This window comes from Vulpes lagopus, chromosome 5 (assembly GCF_018345385.1).
Source record: "Vulpes lagopus strain Blue_001 chromosome 5, ASM1834538v1, whole genome shotgun sequence".
Classification (NCBI taxonomy): Eukaryota; Metazoa; Chordata; class Mammalia; order Carnivora; family Canidae; genus Vulpes; species Vulpes lagopus.
The window spans coordinates 76,585,865-76,600,534 of NC_054828.1; the positions used below are offsets into that span (position 1 = coordinate 76,585,865).

At 43.3% G+C, this 14,670-nt stretch overlaps 2 protein-coding genes across 2 annotated transcripts in view; both read right to left on the reverse strand.

Moving 5' to 3' along the window:
* Positions 1-949: 949 nt before the first annotated feature.
* On the reverse strand, positions 950-3,199 carry ADAM30 (ADAM metallopeptidase domain 30). Its single transcript, XM_041756976.1, has one exon. It carries the CDS (start codon positions 3,197-3,199, stop codon positions 950-952), a length of 2,250 nt encoding a protein of 749 aa, XP_041612910.1.
* Positions 3,200-9,767: 6,568 nt separating this feature from the next.
* NOTCH2 (notch receptor 2) overlaps positions 9,768-14,670 on the reverse strand; it is a 165,122-nt gene continuing 160,219 nt past the window's right edge. Inside the window, exon 34 of the mRNA XM_041754312.1 lies at positions 9,768-14,375. Coding sequence (XP_041610246.1) covers positions 12,987-14,375 — 1,389 coding nt within the window. The 3' untranslated portion in view covers positions 9,768-12,986. The remainder of the gene's footprint in view (positions 14,376-14,670) is intronic.

Below are 14,670 nucleotides of genomic sequence, written 5' to 3' on the forward strand. Positions count from 1 at the left end.
ATCAGGGAAATACAAATCAAAGCAACGATGAGATACCTCACACCAGTGAGAATGGTGAAAATTAACAAGACAGGAAACAACAAATGTTGGAGAAGATGTGGAGAAAGCGGAACCCTCTTGCACTGTTCGTGGGAATGTGAACTGGTACAACCACTCTGGATAACTGAGTCGAGGTTCTTCGAAGAGTTAAAAATAGAGCTATCCTATGACCCAACAATTGCACTGCTGGGGATTTACCCCAAAGATACAGATGCAGTGAAACGATGAAACACCTGCACCCCAATGTTCATAGCAGCAATGTCTACAATAGCCAAACTGTGGAAGGAGCCTTGGTATCCATCGAAAGATGAATGGATAAAGAAGATGTGGTCTATATATACAATGCAATATACTCAGCCATTAGAAACAACGAATACCTACCATTTGCTTCGACGTGGATGGAACTGGAGGGTATTCTGCTGAATGAAGTAAGTCAATTGGAGAAGGAGAAACCATCATATGGTTTCACTCATTCCGGGAATATAAAAAGTAGTGAAAGGGATTATAGGGGAAAGGAGAGAAAATGGGTGGGAAAAATCAGAGAGGGTGACAAAACATGAGAGACTCCTAACTCTGGGAAACAAACAAGGGGGAATGGAAGAGGAGATGGGCGGGTGGATGGGGTGACTGGGTGGACAGGCACCGAGGGGGCCCCTAGTCAGGATGAGCACTGGGTGTTATACTATATGTTGGCAAGTTGAACTCCAATTTAAAAATATACAAAAAAAAATTTTAATTAATAAATCTTTCAAGTATAAAAAAAAAGCAAAATGCACTCATTTGTTTCCCAAACAAGAATATCATTTATTTGCCGATCCAACCTTGAAGAAAAGTTACATTAAAAAAAATTGGAATAAGAACAAAGTGCCATTTGGCTAAGTGCTAAGCTTGTTCAATATATGATTCTGTGTTATGAAATGACTGTGGATCGCCTGATTACTCGTTTGGGTTCTTGATATTTTTTGCCTTGTTTCTTTTTAGGGTTAACTGGTGGTGCTTCTTTCTGTTTGAACTGCATATACTGTCCTATCAGTCTCCTGAAAAACACAACAATCACTGAGATGACTAAGAAAATAAGGCGCAGTAACATAATGGACACGACCCGTATTGGGGAAGGTGCCTCCTCTTCCTGCTTCCTCGCAGGCCCACTGTCAATGCTTCCTCCATACCCTACCTCCTCACAGAATGGAGGGGCCCAGCCATACATGCAGTGGCAGTTTTTTTTATTGTTGCAAACGCCTCGGTGGTTACACTTTTGAGGAAAACAGTTAAAACCCAAGACTGAGTCATTTACACAAGTTCTGTTAATACATAGTCTGTTATAACCACAGCGGGTACCATCGTTTATTACACCTATGTCAGGTATTCCCATGGGTATCATGGCTTTGTGGTAGCCTACCCCCCAGCACATGAGATTTTCCTCTCGCAGATGAGTAGAGATGACGATCGTATGCTCTGGCAGATCAGGGATGGTGTTGACATTTATACACTGCAGCCTGCCACACATTGCATTTGCCTTGGTACAAGCTTTATAGGCACGGACTCCTAAAATTTCACAGTTCCCATATTGATCACCCATTAAATTAACTGCGTGATAGCACTGATCAGGAGCCTCCCTGGCATGAGGTCCAAAAATGTTTTGGCACTGCACATATCTGGAATGGCACTTCTTTCTGAAACAAAGGGAGTTATGCTTGCAAGGGGTTCCATCAAGCTTATAACTGTCATTTGGGCAGAAATTTGAGATTCCATTGCAGTACTCTGCAAGGTCACATTCATTATCTTCCTCTCGACACATGTACCCAAGTGGACGAAAGTGGCAGTTATGACAGCAAAGCCCAGTGCTACAATTGGCACCCTCCGTGAATTTACAATCCGGTTGGCAACACTTGTCTTTTTTACACTCCTCTCTTGAACCACAATCACAGTCTTCATTCCCTTCCACAATTTTATTTCCACATCTCACCAGTCCTGTATCCAGTGCTGGGATATCATTCAGACAGAGTGCTGCTGAATTTACGTGATCAAAAAACTGCAAATAACTACAATTACTAAACCCACTACTCCCAGTGCCCATGATACAAGTTCGCCTACCCCTACATTGACAAAATTCTGTATCATGTTTCATTCCTACACCATGGCCCAGTTCATGAGCAGACATTCTGCTGGCAGCAAGGATATTTCTATTTCTATAACTACTTACTGATCCACTGTAGTTTGTTGTACATGCACCTCCAATATATGCCCATCCAGAAGCATGATGTAAAGGCTTTGAAATATACAAATGTGACCAATCTTTTGCCGCAGTAAATTTGGCCTGATCTCTTAAAAATGTGTTTAGAATATCATTTGTTTCCATTCTGTCAAAATTTAATCTGTCCCTTTCTGTCCATATTTCAATACCTTGTAGATGTAGCCTCATACCAACCTCTTTAAAGAAGGTGTCCATAATTGCCATCAAAAGAACAGCATCATATATGACTCGAGTAACATTGGATTCTAAAAACAAATATACACCGTGATCAAAGAACAGGTACACTTCCATGTACTTCTGATGCTTATAGGAATTATAAAAGTCGCTACGCCTAGCCATATTCTCATTCTGGGCTATCTGTTTTTCTAGTTCATCATTAGTTAAGCCACAGGTATGATTCTGAAATTTGTCCTCTTCCTTCAGGAGATATATGACATGTTCAAAGCTGGAAGAGCCCCTGAGGGGCTCAATTTGGTAATGTTCCTCATCAATTTTCAATATGCCTCGAAGACTCCCCATGCATGTACTTAAAGTAGCCTCTGAATCCTGGGTTCCTTCAACCGAGCCTACGTAGTTGCAGTCCCTGGGTATGTAAGGATGATCCTCCAGGAGTTTCTCCTGTTCCGTGTAGGAGAGAACCTTCAGATTTCGGGGTAATAGAAACCTCTTGGGCCACAGGTGAAGGACATACTTCTTGCCTTTGACCTGCAGGAGGTAGGACACTTGCTCCACAGCACCCTGCTGACCTCCCCGGAAGCTCAGCTTCTTGGGAATGATGACTTCATACGACTCAAATCCCCACTCAGGGTGAAAAATCATATCCTCGCCAAGAGCACCCACCAGGAGCGCCACGAGGACTAGCGTGGGGAGCGAACGGCCTTGGGGGAAGGTCCTTCCTGACCTCATGGCCCCAGATCTCGGTCCTAGCAGGTTAGTCCCTGCAACTGGCCTGCGAGTCAGGGTCCAGGGGCGGCCTCTAGAGAAGGGGGAGCGCAAAGTGCGGAGCTCCCAAAGCAGGGGATGCAGGAAACCCCAGCCTCCCAGGGCTCGGTCTAGTTGACATTCCCAGAACTTACCTATCTAGTTCGTTTCCTGGGCGGTGCCGTTGGGCGCACGAGGGAGAACCGAGGGGAACCGAGGGAGAACCGAGGGAGGGGTGCGCGAGAATAAAACAGGCGGGAGGGAGGGGCTACTGGCACGAGGGATGAGGGGCAGAGAGCAGCTTGGAGAAAGGAGAAGGGCTGCAGAGAAGGGAGGAGCAAAGCTCTTGCTCAAGGGTCAGTCCGTCCTATGCCGGTTGGGCTGTTTCTATTCGCCCTAGGACACACCTGACGGTTTCCATCGGTGGCTGTTTTCTAGGCGCTGCGCGCGAAGCACCGTCACGCCGGGCTGGCCTGCGTGGCTGGGAGCAGAGCGGCAGAGCCAGACACCACCAGGGCTCTCACCCCCTCCCCCACCCCGGGCAGTGCCTGGCTTCCGGCAAGAGAAAGACTCCAGCTCATTTTGTCAAGTGGCTCTTTCTGCTGTGTGTCCTTGGGTGCCAGGGACTAGCCAGATTGGGGGGGGGGGGTAGGGGGCGGTGCAGAATCTAGGAATAGAAGAGCACCTGTGAGAGCAGAAGAGCAGAACCCCGGGAGCTCTCCCAGAAAGGCATCCCAGTGGTTATGTTTGTAGTATGCGTGGTGGGTGAGGGAGGAGGTCAGGGATTCAAATGATTTCTCAACAGCTGACAATACCAAACTTTGATGAGGGTGTAGAATGACAACAACTCTTACACATCTCTGGAGGGAGTTTAATAGGCTGAACTGCATTAGAAAGCTCTTTATTAAAAATAGACCTGCCCTACGACACAGCAATTGCACTGTTGGGGATTTACCCCAAAGTTTCAGATGCAATGAAACGCGGGGACACCTGCACCCCGATGTTTCTAGCAGCAATGTCCACAATAGCCAAACAGTGGAAGGAGCCTCAGTGTCCATCGAAAGATGAATGGATAAAGAAGCTGTGGTCTATGTATACAATGGAATATTACTCAGCCATTAGAAACGACAAATACCCACCATTTGCTTCAACGTGGATGGAACTGGAGGGTATTATGCTGAGTGAAGTAAGTCAGTCGGAGAAGGACAGTGTATGTTCTCATTCATTTGGGGAATATAAATAATAGTGAAAGGGAATATAAGGGAAGGGAGAAGAAATGTGTGGGAAAGATCAGAAAGGGAGACAGAACATAAAGACTCCTAACTCTGGGAAACGAACTAGGGGTGGTGGAAGGGGAGGAGGGTGGGGGGTGGGGGTGAATGGGTGACGGGCAGTCAGGGGGACACTTGACGGGATGAGCACTGGGTGTTATTCTGTATGTTGGTAAATTGAACACCAATAAAAATTAATTTATTAAAAAAAATAAATAATAAAATAAAATAAAATAAAATAAAGAAAGCTCTTTAGCGGTATCTCATACAGTTGGAAATATGCAGACCCTACGATCCAGCAGTTCCACTCCTAGATACATACTCCACAGAAATGTGTGCATGAATTCACCAGGATACATGAAACAGCAATATTCCCCAAATTGGAAACAATTCAGCTTTCCATCAACAGTGACTACAGCAATGGAGATGATGCATCAGAGTTATTTATATGCATGATGTGGACAAATATTACAAACAAAAACAAAACACAAACATAAAGATCAGAATCAGATGAAATTAAACGTTACTTTTAGGGATACATGCATTTGGTAAACTGAATCTAGGAAATAATTATGGGAACCGTGAGGATGAGCTGTCACCCTACTTCTAGGGTGTAATCAGGAGTGGATGAGGAAGGGGCAGGGTATGGTTCATGTAGCTTCTAGAGTGCCTGGCTGTTGGGGTTTGCTGTACACATCTGTTAAACCATTCCTAAAAGTGTATGCTCATTTCTGTGTGTGTTACATTTCACAATGAAAAAAAAATGCTTTAATAGCCCAGAAGTTTGTTTCTACTTTCTGAGATGAGACAGATATGCTTTGTAATCATTAATCTTTAGGTTGACACATTAGCTGGAGTCATAAAGGTATCGGTAAGGGATAGTGCCAGTAGACTGACTATGACTACTATCTTTTTAACTTATGTCTTGAAATTTTATAGCACGGAGTATTTTGTCCCTTCCTAGAATAGCCATCATTCATTCATTATGTCCCTTTTGAAAAAGAATTATTAAAAAATTATAGATGAAGAGCTTCTAACTTGTTGATATTAAGATGAAAGTAAGCACAACACAGAGCAATGTTTCTCTGCAAAAGTTACCTTCTGTATTAGTCTGGGTTCAGTCAGGAGAAAGAGTCCACATCATAGTTGAAGAGGGAAATGTTAGATAGAGAGTTATTAATTTGAACAGGGAATTAGAGGAATAAGAGATTTGCTGATAAACTGTTCAGAGAATTCTAAAGAATATTGGAAATGTGGATAGAATACTTAATACAGCAGGTATGCAATGGTATTTCAAAAGTAGTGGTACTATTTGATAAGTGTTTCTGTGCAATTTCTAAATATCTTCTAACATATTTGTGTTGATAAATGAGTTTTAAAATTCTTCATACACATAGGGCTGCTGGTTGGTTACAATTTTTTTTCTAATTTGATGTTGCTATGGTCAGTGATACCTGTCTATATAATACTGACCCTTTGAAGCACTGAGATTTTAACATGGCTTCATCCATGTGCAATTTTTGTGATGTTCCAGATATTCTTAAAATAAATTCATCAGCGCTCACTGTCACAGTCCATGTTCTGTGTATAACATGGTGTGAAAATGGGATTCTTTCTGGCTTGGAGTTTCAGCACAGACTTCTGTTGATGTCAGCCATCCAGAGTCCATGAGGAGCACCCTTGAGGGTCAAACAAAGACGGAGTTATTGCAGATCTTTGCTGCAGGGAAACTGCACACAAAGGGGAGATGTGGGTTTGTAGAAGTGGGTGTAAGGCAGTTTTTATTATAGGATTGCCTTTGTGTTAGGCGATGCTGAGATGGGTTCAAAGATGAGCATCTTAGTGAATTTTATCCAGGTCGCAGGCATGATCAGATACAGTTATGATTTTTATCTAGCAGGTGAGAATAGAGCAGCGTTAAAGCTATAATTGTTAAAGAGGCAGCAGCCACTGAAGTTGTCAGGAGTGGATGTATTTGGTATATTTGTAGTAAGTAATTTTTTAAAAGGTTATGGTGTGTGTGTGTGTGTGTGCTATTATAAATGTGATATTCTCTTCAATTGCATCCCCCAGTTGGTTTTTGTTTATAGTGGAGGTTTCTCTGTGAATTAATTTTACATCATTCAATTCACTGGATTCCTTTTTTTTTTTTTAATTTTTATTTATTTATGATAGGCACACAGTGAGAGAGAGAGAGAGGCAGAGACACAGGCAGAGGGAGAAGCAGGCTCCATGCACCGGGAGCCTGATGTGGGATTCGATCCCGGGTCTCCAGGATCGCGCCCTGGGCCAAAGGCAGGCGCTAAACCACTGCGCCACCCAGGGATCCCCAATTCACTGGATTCCTAATGGTTAAGTGTTTCAGTAAGTTTTCTCGGGTTGTCTTATTAACCTCAGATGTAGATAGCTTCTCTTCCTCCTTTCCAATTCTTATATGTAAAGCCCTATAATAACCACAGTAACACAGATTCTGGTATAACAGGATTGGTGATTGGTGTTCATCCTCTGCCAGGTTCATGTTCTTAAACCTTTTCAAGGAGTACAGAGAAAGTAGTCACGGAGGAGAAAAAGGTAGAGAGAAATAGAGACAATCCATGACAGAGAAACTGGAACTGGGTCCCTATAGCCTGTATTTGGCTGACTCAAAGTTTCTGTGATAGGCATATGAAGCAGGGGACAATTTGCAGTGAGGTTCTTGAAAATCTCAGTCAGGTTTCAGAAGCTAAAATCAACCCCAAATATATTTGTACTGAGGCAGACAAGTGTCACCGGGTAGTGCCAAATAGCAGCCAAGATTCAGACAGAGATGGATTATCCAGCTAGCCTCCAGAACTCCTAACCAGGTAGCCAACAGCAGGCTCACCCCATCCACATAATTAAGTTTGCAATTATGCAATCCCACATTTTATACAATTGCATTTAAAATATATTGCCTTGTGGTTTAGGCTATTGCACATTAACAATGTTTTTAAGAATAAAATAATCCGGGCAGCCCTGGTAGCTCAGAGGTTTAGCGCTGCCTTCAGCCCATGGTGTAATCCTGGAGACCTGGGATCGAGTCCCACGTCAGGCTCCCTGCATGGAGCCTGCTTCTCCCTCTGCTTGTGTCTCTGCCCCCCTCTCTCTCTGTGTGTCTTTCATGAATAAACAAAAATCTTTTTAAAAAAATAGCCTGGAAACTATTACAAAATAATAAAATAATCCCCACAACCCCATTTATGAAAACAAGTAACTGGGAAAGGAAACAGGGAGGAAGAGTGGGAGGGGAATGAGATGAGAGGGAAATACGGGAGTCTTTATATCATCATTAAACATTTGAAACAAATATGATAACAAGTAACATTTTATATTAGATATTTATACATTTCTGTTATTATAGATATGTTTTATTGAAGTACAATTTATGAAAGTAAAATGCAGAAATCCTAAGCATAAATTACACAAATCTGTACATATGTATATATTCCTGCAATCACCGCCCAGGTTAAGATATTTTCAGACTCTAGAAATATTTTTCTTGCCCTCCTCTCAGTCAAGACCCTTCTCCCAGAAGAATATCCACCATTATGGTCCCTATTTACCACTGGTTTATTTTTCTTGAATATATACAATGGAATCATATATTCAGAATGTATTCTTTTGTGTCTGGCTTAATTTGCTCAACATTATGTTAACGACAATTCTTCATGTGGTTGCATGTTTCCTTTTTCATTTCTGTGTAATATTCCAATGAAAGGAGGTACCATAATCAGTAAGCTATAGGTCAAAAGAAAATATTTTCTGTTTCACACACATTCACACACCTACTCCTCCTCACCTACTTACATACTTCGCATATGCCCTCTCTCCCTTCCGGGCTTTACAAGCACTTGAGTCTCATTTCATTTTCAAAATACTGGCAGGCAGATGCAGCAATTGAGCCAACTACACGCACAGCTGGCCTGGAGCAGTGTTTGCTGGGAAAGTGTGCAGAAGCAGAGGCAGTAAACAAAGTCAGTTTCCCCGCTGCCCATCCCATTCTGGACTGTGTACAGGTATTAAGGTTGATTGTTGTAGCCATCATGTTCTGAAAGAGGAGCTCGGCCTCCTGTCCTTGCGCTGAGGGAAGCACCAGTCCCTCTCATGGCATGACTGTGGCCCGGTGTCCAAGCCCACCATTCCAGCTGTGTGATGTAGCAGCCCCTGGCCTCCGGCCTGCTCTATCTCCTTGGATTTCATGGTTGAGAGAGGCCTGGATCTTTCTGCCACAAACAAGGACCAGGTTTCTAGGTTCGCAACTGCAAAGGTAGGATGTGGTGAGCAAGCTAGTGGCCCATAGCTCAGATCCACAAAAGCAGGTTTCCAGCAAGTCTTTAGCTCCTAAATAGTCTGAGGAGGCAAGGTCAGCTCTGAGACGCCAGCCTGCAGAGGACCAGACTTGGGCAAATTGCTCCTTAGCTCCCAAATTCATTTTCCTTTTATATCATTACAAAAGTTAACATGAAGACTTAATTGTGTCTTATATGAAATGATAATGCTCTCAGGATAACCAATATGTTCTATCAGTTGTGTTAAAATATATTTGTGCAGATATTGAATAAAGCTCCTACATCTATTTAATTGAAGCATATCCTAAGATTTCCAGTCATTTAAACAAATATTTCTACTATTTAGAGTTACATATGTGTGATTCAGAAGTTTCTGCAAAGCTAACAGAATATGGAAATAAACTCAATGCTAAAGTTGATACAGGACTGCTAATGCCATATATATCACCAATGTCAAATATTTGTGCTCAAATGTCTCCCTGATTGACTTCTACAAGTAAATACATAGAAGAACTTGGTGACATATTTATAGGCAAAATACTATTTTAGAATTATATATATATATTAAATCCTATATAAAATTTACTTTGAGGGATGATATTGCAAGCTAACAGTTTAGGTAACAGTAGCATCAGCATTATTAGTCATACCTCACTTTTCAATCCTGGCTTTAGCAAACACACTCCATCTCCACTGGAAGGCACTCTGTCCTGAGCAAGTGTCTATTTGTCACCAACTAGTAAACAGGAAAGTGACTCTGTCTTCTGATGCTTTCTGTTTGATGAAGTTATTTTCCTCAAAAGTATTTCTTTGTAATCTGTCTGGAGAAAGAAAAAGATTCCTAGTGCTGGGCTTTGTGGGATTCAGAATGAAAAGAAAATTATTTATCTCTCAGCAAATTCTGACATCATCAGGTATATAATCACAAGACCAGGGACACAGGAATGGAAAATAAAAACTGCAATGCCACAGAGCTTGACATGTAATCTTTATTTTGTGATAAAAATGTTTTCATATGAATTTCATCTTAACTACTTTGAATGAAACTTTGAAAAGTAAAAACATTGTGCATTTTCCTTACTGTGTCATAGTTAGGAACATGCAGTCATTTTTCTTGGTTACTGGGTTTCTCATACAAACAGATATAATATCACTTTTAAGAGAAATGTACACAAGGAAGGAGCGCCATAGTACCAAACAGTTACAAGTGGGAGCATCAGGTCTTTTAACTGTGTCCTCTCAAATGATCATTATACATTCAATGTGTTGGTTAAAACCACAATCTCCAAACTGCCTGCCAACAAAACATTATACCTTTGGTTCTTTTCTATGCAAGAATTGTGCACCAGCAAATATAATAACAAGATAGTATAATGGGCTTGAGCATCACGGTTGATTGCTTACATCAAAGTCTTTCACTCTCGCTTTCCCTTACACTTTTCCTTCCCTCACCATCATGTAAGTCAGAAAATGATGCTTAACACAAAACAGAAGAAACAAACAGAAAAATCTATCCCCAAAGGCAGACAGAAGAGGAGTCAAAGGAAGAATTTATAAAAATAAAAATAAACCAAAAATGATAGGGGAAGGAAGGTGATCTATACATGGCATAAAAGATATATCCTATAAAAACTTAGTCTCTAATTCAGAAGCCAAACGAGAGAGTGGTTCTCCAACTCACCGTCTCTTTTATTAGGTGCTATACAACTCAAGGTTCTCAAAATCTAAGGGATTGATAAATGCTTGAAAGGCAGTGTCTTCTTCCTCATCACTGAAGCCTGTTGTTTGTAATGGCAGCTTTCACATCCCCTTCCCCTAAGCCCTAAGAATCCCAAGAAGGAGAAACAAGCAAGTTAGGCCTACACTGTGGCTGGGGAGGGAGGAGGCTAGAGAGGATCCAAGCTGTTGGGTCAGAGGCTGATACTTTCAGGTAATGGGGATGAGATGGAATAACAGAGAGGGGCATATGTGGTGGGGTTTCCAGTGGTCCATGCAGAGAAGTTCTCCCCATCTGAATTAACAATGGGTCCAAGGATAGAGAGTCGGTATTCAGAAGATAAAATGGTACACACTATGAAAGGACTGGTTGAGTTGCCACATGACAAATAAAATACAGAATGAACAAACAGTATGTTCATATTGAGGTGGAACTAATTATTTTCGTTGGCTTGATGAACTTGGGCAGGACTGAAAAAAAATCTGTAGATTGTCATGTTAACAGACATCTAGGGGTTATACAGGAGGCCACAGACAGAGAAATCAGGTTAAGTGGGATGCTCTGATGAGCACTCCTAGCCAAGGCAGGAATAAAGACCATCATTCAAACCAAAACAGAATAGGAAATTTCCCTGTCAATATCTACAAAATGCCCCAGCAGAACTAATTTCCCAGGTGTCATGACATCATAGCACCAGGTAGAGATGACAGTATGATCACAGGACCAACTATTAGCTGACTCAGGGAGAAGAGGAAGAATACTTTTCCTCCTATTTCTAGTGTTGACTAGAATGCTTCTGCCCTTGATAGGGGGTCATGGAAGGTGCCAAGACCACAAATGCAGGAAGCAGACTCAAGTACAATATAATCACAATCTCAACATGAGCATGATAAAGACAGTTAAGTCTTTCATTGTCCATCATCATCTAGAAAGTGAATCTAGGAAAGGAAAATGTCCCAATAAGCTTCTACATTCATTGCCTAAAAGGGAATGTCATGACTGCCATAAAGGAAAAAAATGGTAGCAAGAAACAGCAAAGGCTGCCTCATGGTTTCAACTTTCTAATACGGCTGGCGTGGACCCTAGAAAACCAGGCCAGCTTGCTTGAACATAGAAAACCCATGTGTTCGGCAAGAACCTACTTAGTTGCACAAATAACTCCGAGCACACTGTGGAGAGGGAAGCCTGGTAAGCAGGCAACAGTCAGAAAGGAGACTGCAACCGCACCACAAAAGGAACACAGCTGTCATGGGACCCCTCCAGCTGAGCAGAATTCAGTTCTCAGTGGCGAGGGAGCATCATTTGAGACATAGTCTTCTATGGAGATACCTGGAAGGAAAGGCTCAACAGCTAAGGTTAGCTTCCCCTGCTGGATGAGTGAGTGAAGCAGGCTGGGGGTTCTGAGATCTGGGAACAAATATGTTTCACACAAGCTGACAGTGGAATGGTAGGCAGGAAGGGTCTTGTTAGTGGTAACCACTTCTCCCATGAGTTAACGTGTCTCTTGGGTCTTTCTGACACTCCAAATCTTAGTTTTGTTTTGTTTAGGGGGGCACAGTACCTGCACTGCCAACAACAAAACTTCACACTGACTAGGTCCACAAATAGAAAAAACAAACAATTCTCATCCCTCTTCCTGGTAAAGTTTATGGAAAGCCCTGCATGCAGGCAAGAGAATTAAGGTGCAGTCTTTTCAAAGGGTCTTCTGTCCCCAGGATGGGTTCAAAGAAAACTATCTTGCTCCCCTTCCTCTTCTAGGAATGATATTACATAAGAGACTGCAATAGATCCATTTTCTAAAGAAACATACTTGAAAGGTGTATGCTGAGAACTACAACCAAAGCAAACCCTGTGAGACTCCTGGGGACTCTGGGAAAGGAGGGTGAAGTTGCTTTCCAGAAAAGGAATGATTAAAAGCACAAAGGTCTTGTCCTGTAACATGCCGGTGGGTGGGGCTGCACAACCACAGAGAGGTGCAAAATGTAAAGCACCAAACGAAGTCAAAAGAATTTCCAAGGAAGGTAAGATGAGACAGGTCAACTTAGGCAGAATTCCAGGGTCCAAGCCCAAAAGGACTGTACTGTAGAGTCTTCTCAAGGAATGGCAGACACCCCCAGGGCTTAAAATGCAGCCCAAGATGCAAGAATGTCTGGGCTACAATAGGCATCCATTCTTTTCTCCAAAAGAAAAGAGTAAACATGGTCCCAGGTCTTATAATTGTTTTGCATTTCCACAAACTTGGCTTGATGGGTAAAAGATTAAAAGAGCCATGTTCCCCCACCCCAATCCTGCAGATAGCCAGTGAAGCTGACAAAATTGCTTCCCTTGCATTATCTAAAAGATAAAAGCATCTTCTTTCTCCTGCCTCCAGAAGCTAGTTCCAGAGATTTCTTCATTTCTCTCCCGGATGACCTTCATTTGTTCCTCAGCAGCATTTATAATAGGCAGCTCTGTCCCTACACTGGAGGCGGGCTCTTTCATGCATAAACCTGCATGTTGCTGCGTGGTGGCTCAGACATGTGTGTTCCAGGTCCCCGCTGACCTCCTCCAGCACCCCCAGGGGTAGGGCTGGTGGTCACATCTGACCAGTCAGAAGCAGAGTGGGGTGATGAACTTGACCACTGGTCAGGAGACTCTGGGGATGGTGTCAGGTAGGGATGCTCACCCTGGAGGTGACCACTGTGACTAGGTGTTCGCTCAGCAGCATTTGAGGAAGCATAACTATGCTGTGAAGGTGGTGTGGGATACTTGCCCACAGATGCCGGAAAAGGATGATAGGCTGGGAGAATGGTCTGAGCAACCTGCCCATCCTGCTGCGGCACCATGGCAGTGGGGAAAGCCATACTGGGCAAACGAGCCATTTCTGGAATCTGATACATGGTGGGCATAGGGCCTGCAACAGGTGGAGGGCAGTTAGACTGAGGCTGGGGAGTCCCTGCTGGTTGGGCAATACTGCCTTTGGGGATTAGCTGGAAAGTCACAATGGGGGGCAAAGGTTCCCGAGGGGTAGTTATGTGCTTCCCTTCAGGCGGCCTGCTCTGGGGAGGTATGCCAGGATGCGTGCTCTCAGCTGGAGCCAGAACCATACCAAACATCTCATTGTACTGGGTCTCATTCATCTCCATGCGGTTCATCCAATCTGCCGAAACAGTGACAGGATGGAGCCTACCCAAGCTCCCTGCACTGCCGTTGCCTGGGGGAGCAATGTGGTGGTGGGACAGCAGCTGGCTAACTGAGGGAAGCACAGTGCTGGCACCATGAGCCAACGGCTGCATTTCATGCAGGTTAGAGAAGGACAGTGCATGCTGAGCATGGGCTGGGGCAGGGGGGGCAGCGGTGGCCAACATAGGGTTGGGTGAGGCCTGTAAGATTCCAGGGGATGTGATCATTGGAGAGGATGTGGTGTCAGAAACATATGTGTGAGGAGACTCTAAGGAATCAACGGGGGATAAGGTCACTGAGCTCTCAGACAGCTGACCCTTGTCACTCAGAGATTTCTTCCTCCTACTACCCTTGGCATCCTTGGCCTCCTTGGCAAGGTTAGGGAGGCTGGTAGGCATGGTACTCTTGGTATTGGGCCGTCTAGGCTTCTTGCCCATGGGGGTATGCTTTAGGCTGAGGAAAGATCTGTTGGGCCCACAGATGACAGGTGAGAGTGCAGAAGTCAGCACAGTGCCTGGAGGGCTTGGCGTCACATTGTACTCATCCAGGAGGCGCACGATGTCATGGTGCATGCGGTCCCGAGCCACATCCCGGGGAAGACGATCCATATGGTCTGTGATGTCCCGATTGGCAAAATGGTCTAAGAGGATCTTGGCTGCTTCATAGCTTCCCTCCCGGGCAGCAAGAAACAGAGGTGTCTCTTCCTACAGAAAAGGCCAATTAAAATTAGCAACACTCTTGAGAATATGCCAGGGTTCTCAAACTTTTTGTTATTAATAATCTCGTAAACATTTTTTCTCCCTGTTAGAAATTTTAATACCACGTCTATCTGCTTATGCACTGAATGGATATATGTAGCTATATATATAGAAAGAGTTAGATTATTCTTCCTTCCAAGAATCAATTTTGCCCAATGTCTCCTTAGTTGGTAATGTATGAAATAAAGCATGCCCCTGAGACAAAGATTTGCTTAAAAGGGCACTGAGCTTGTCAAAATGA

What these genes read in the sequence shown, in the direction of transcription:
- ADAM30 (XM_041756976.1), bottom strand. Translation starts at nt 3,199, where the DNA reads ATGAGGTCAGGAAGGACCTTCCCCCAAGGCCGTTCGCTCCCCACGCTA.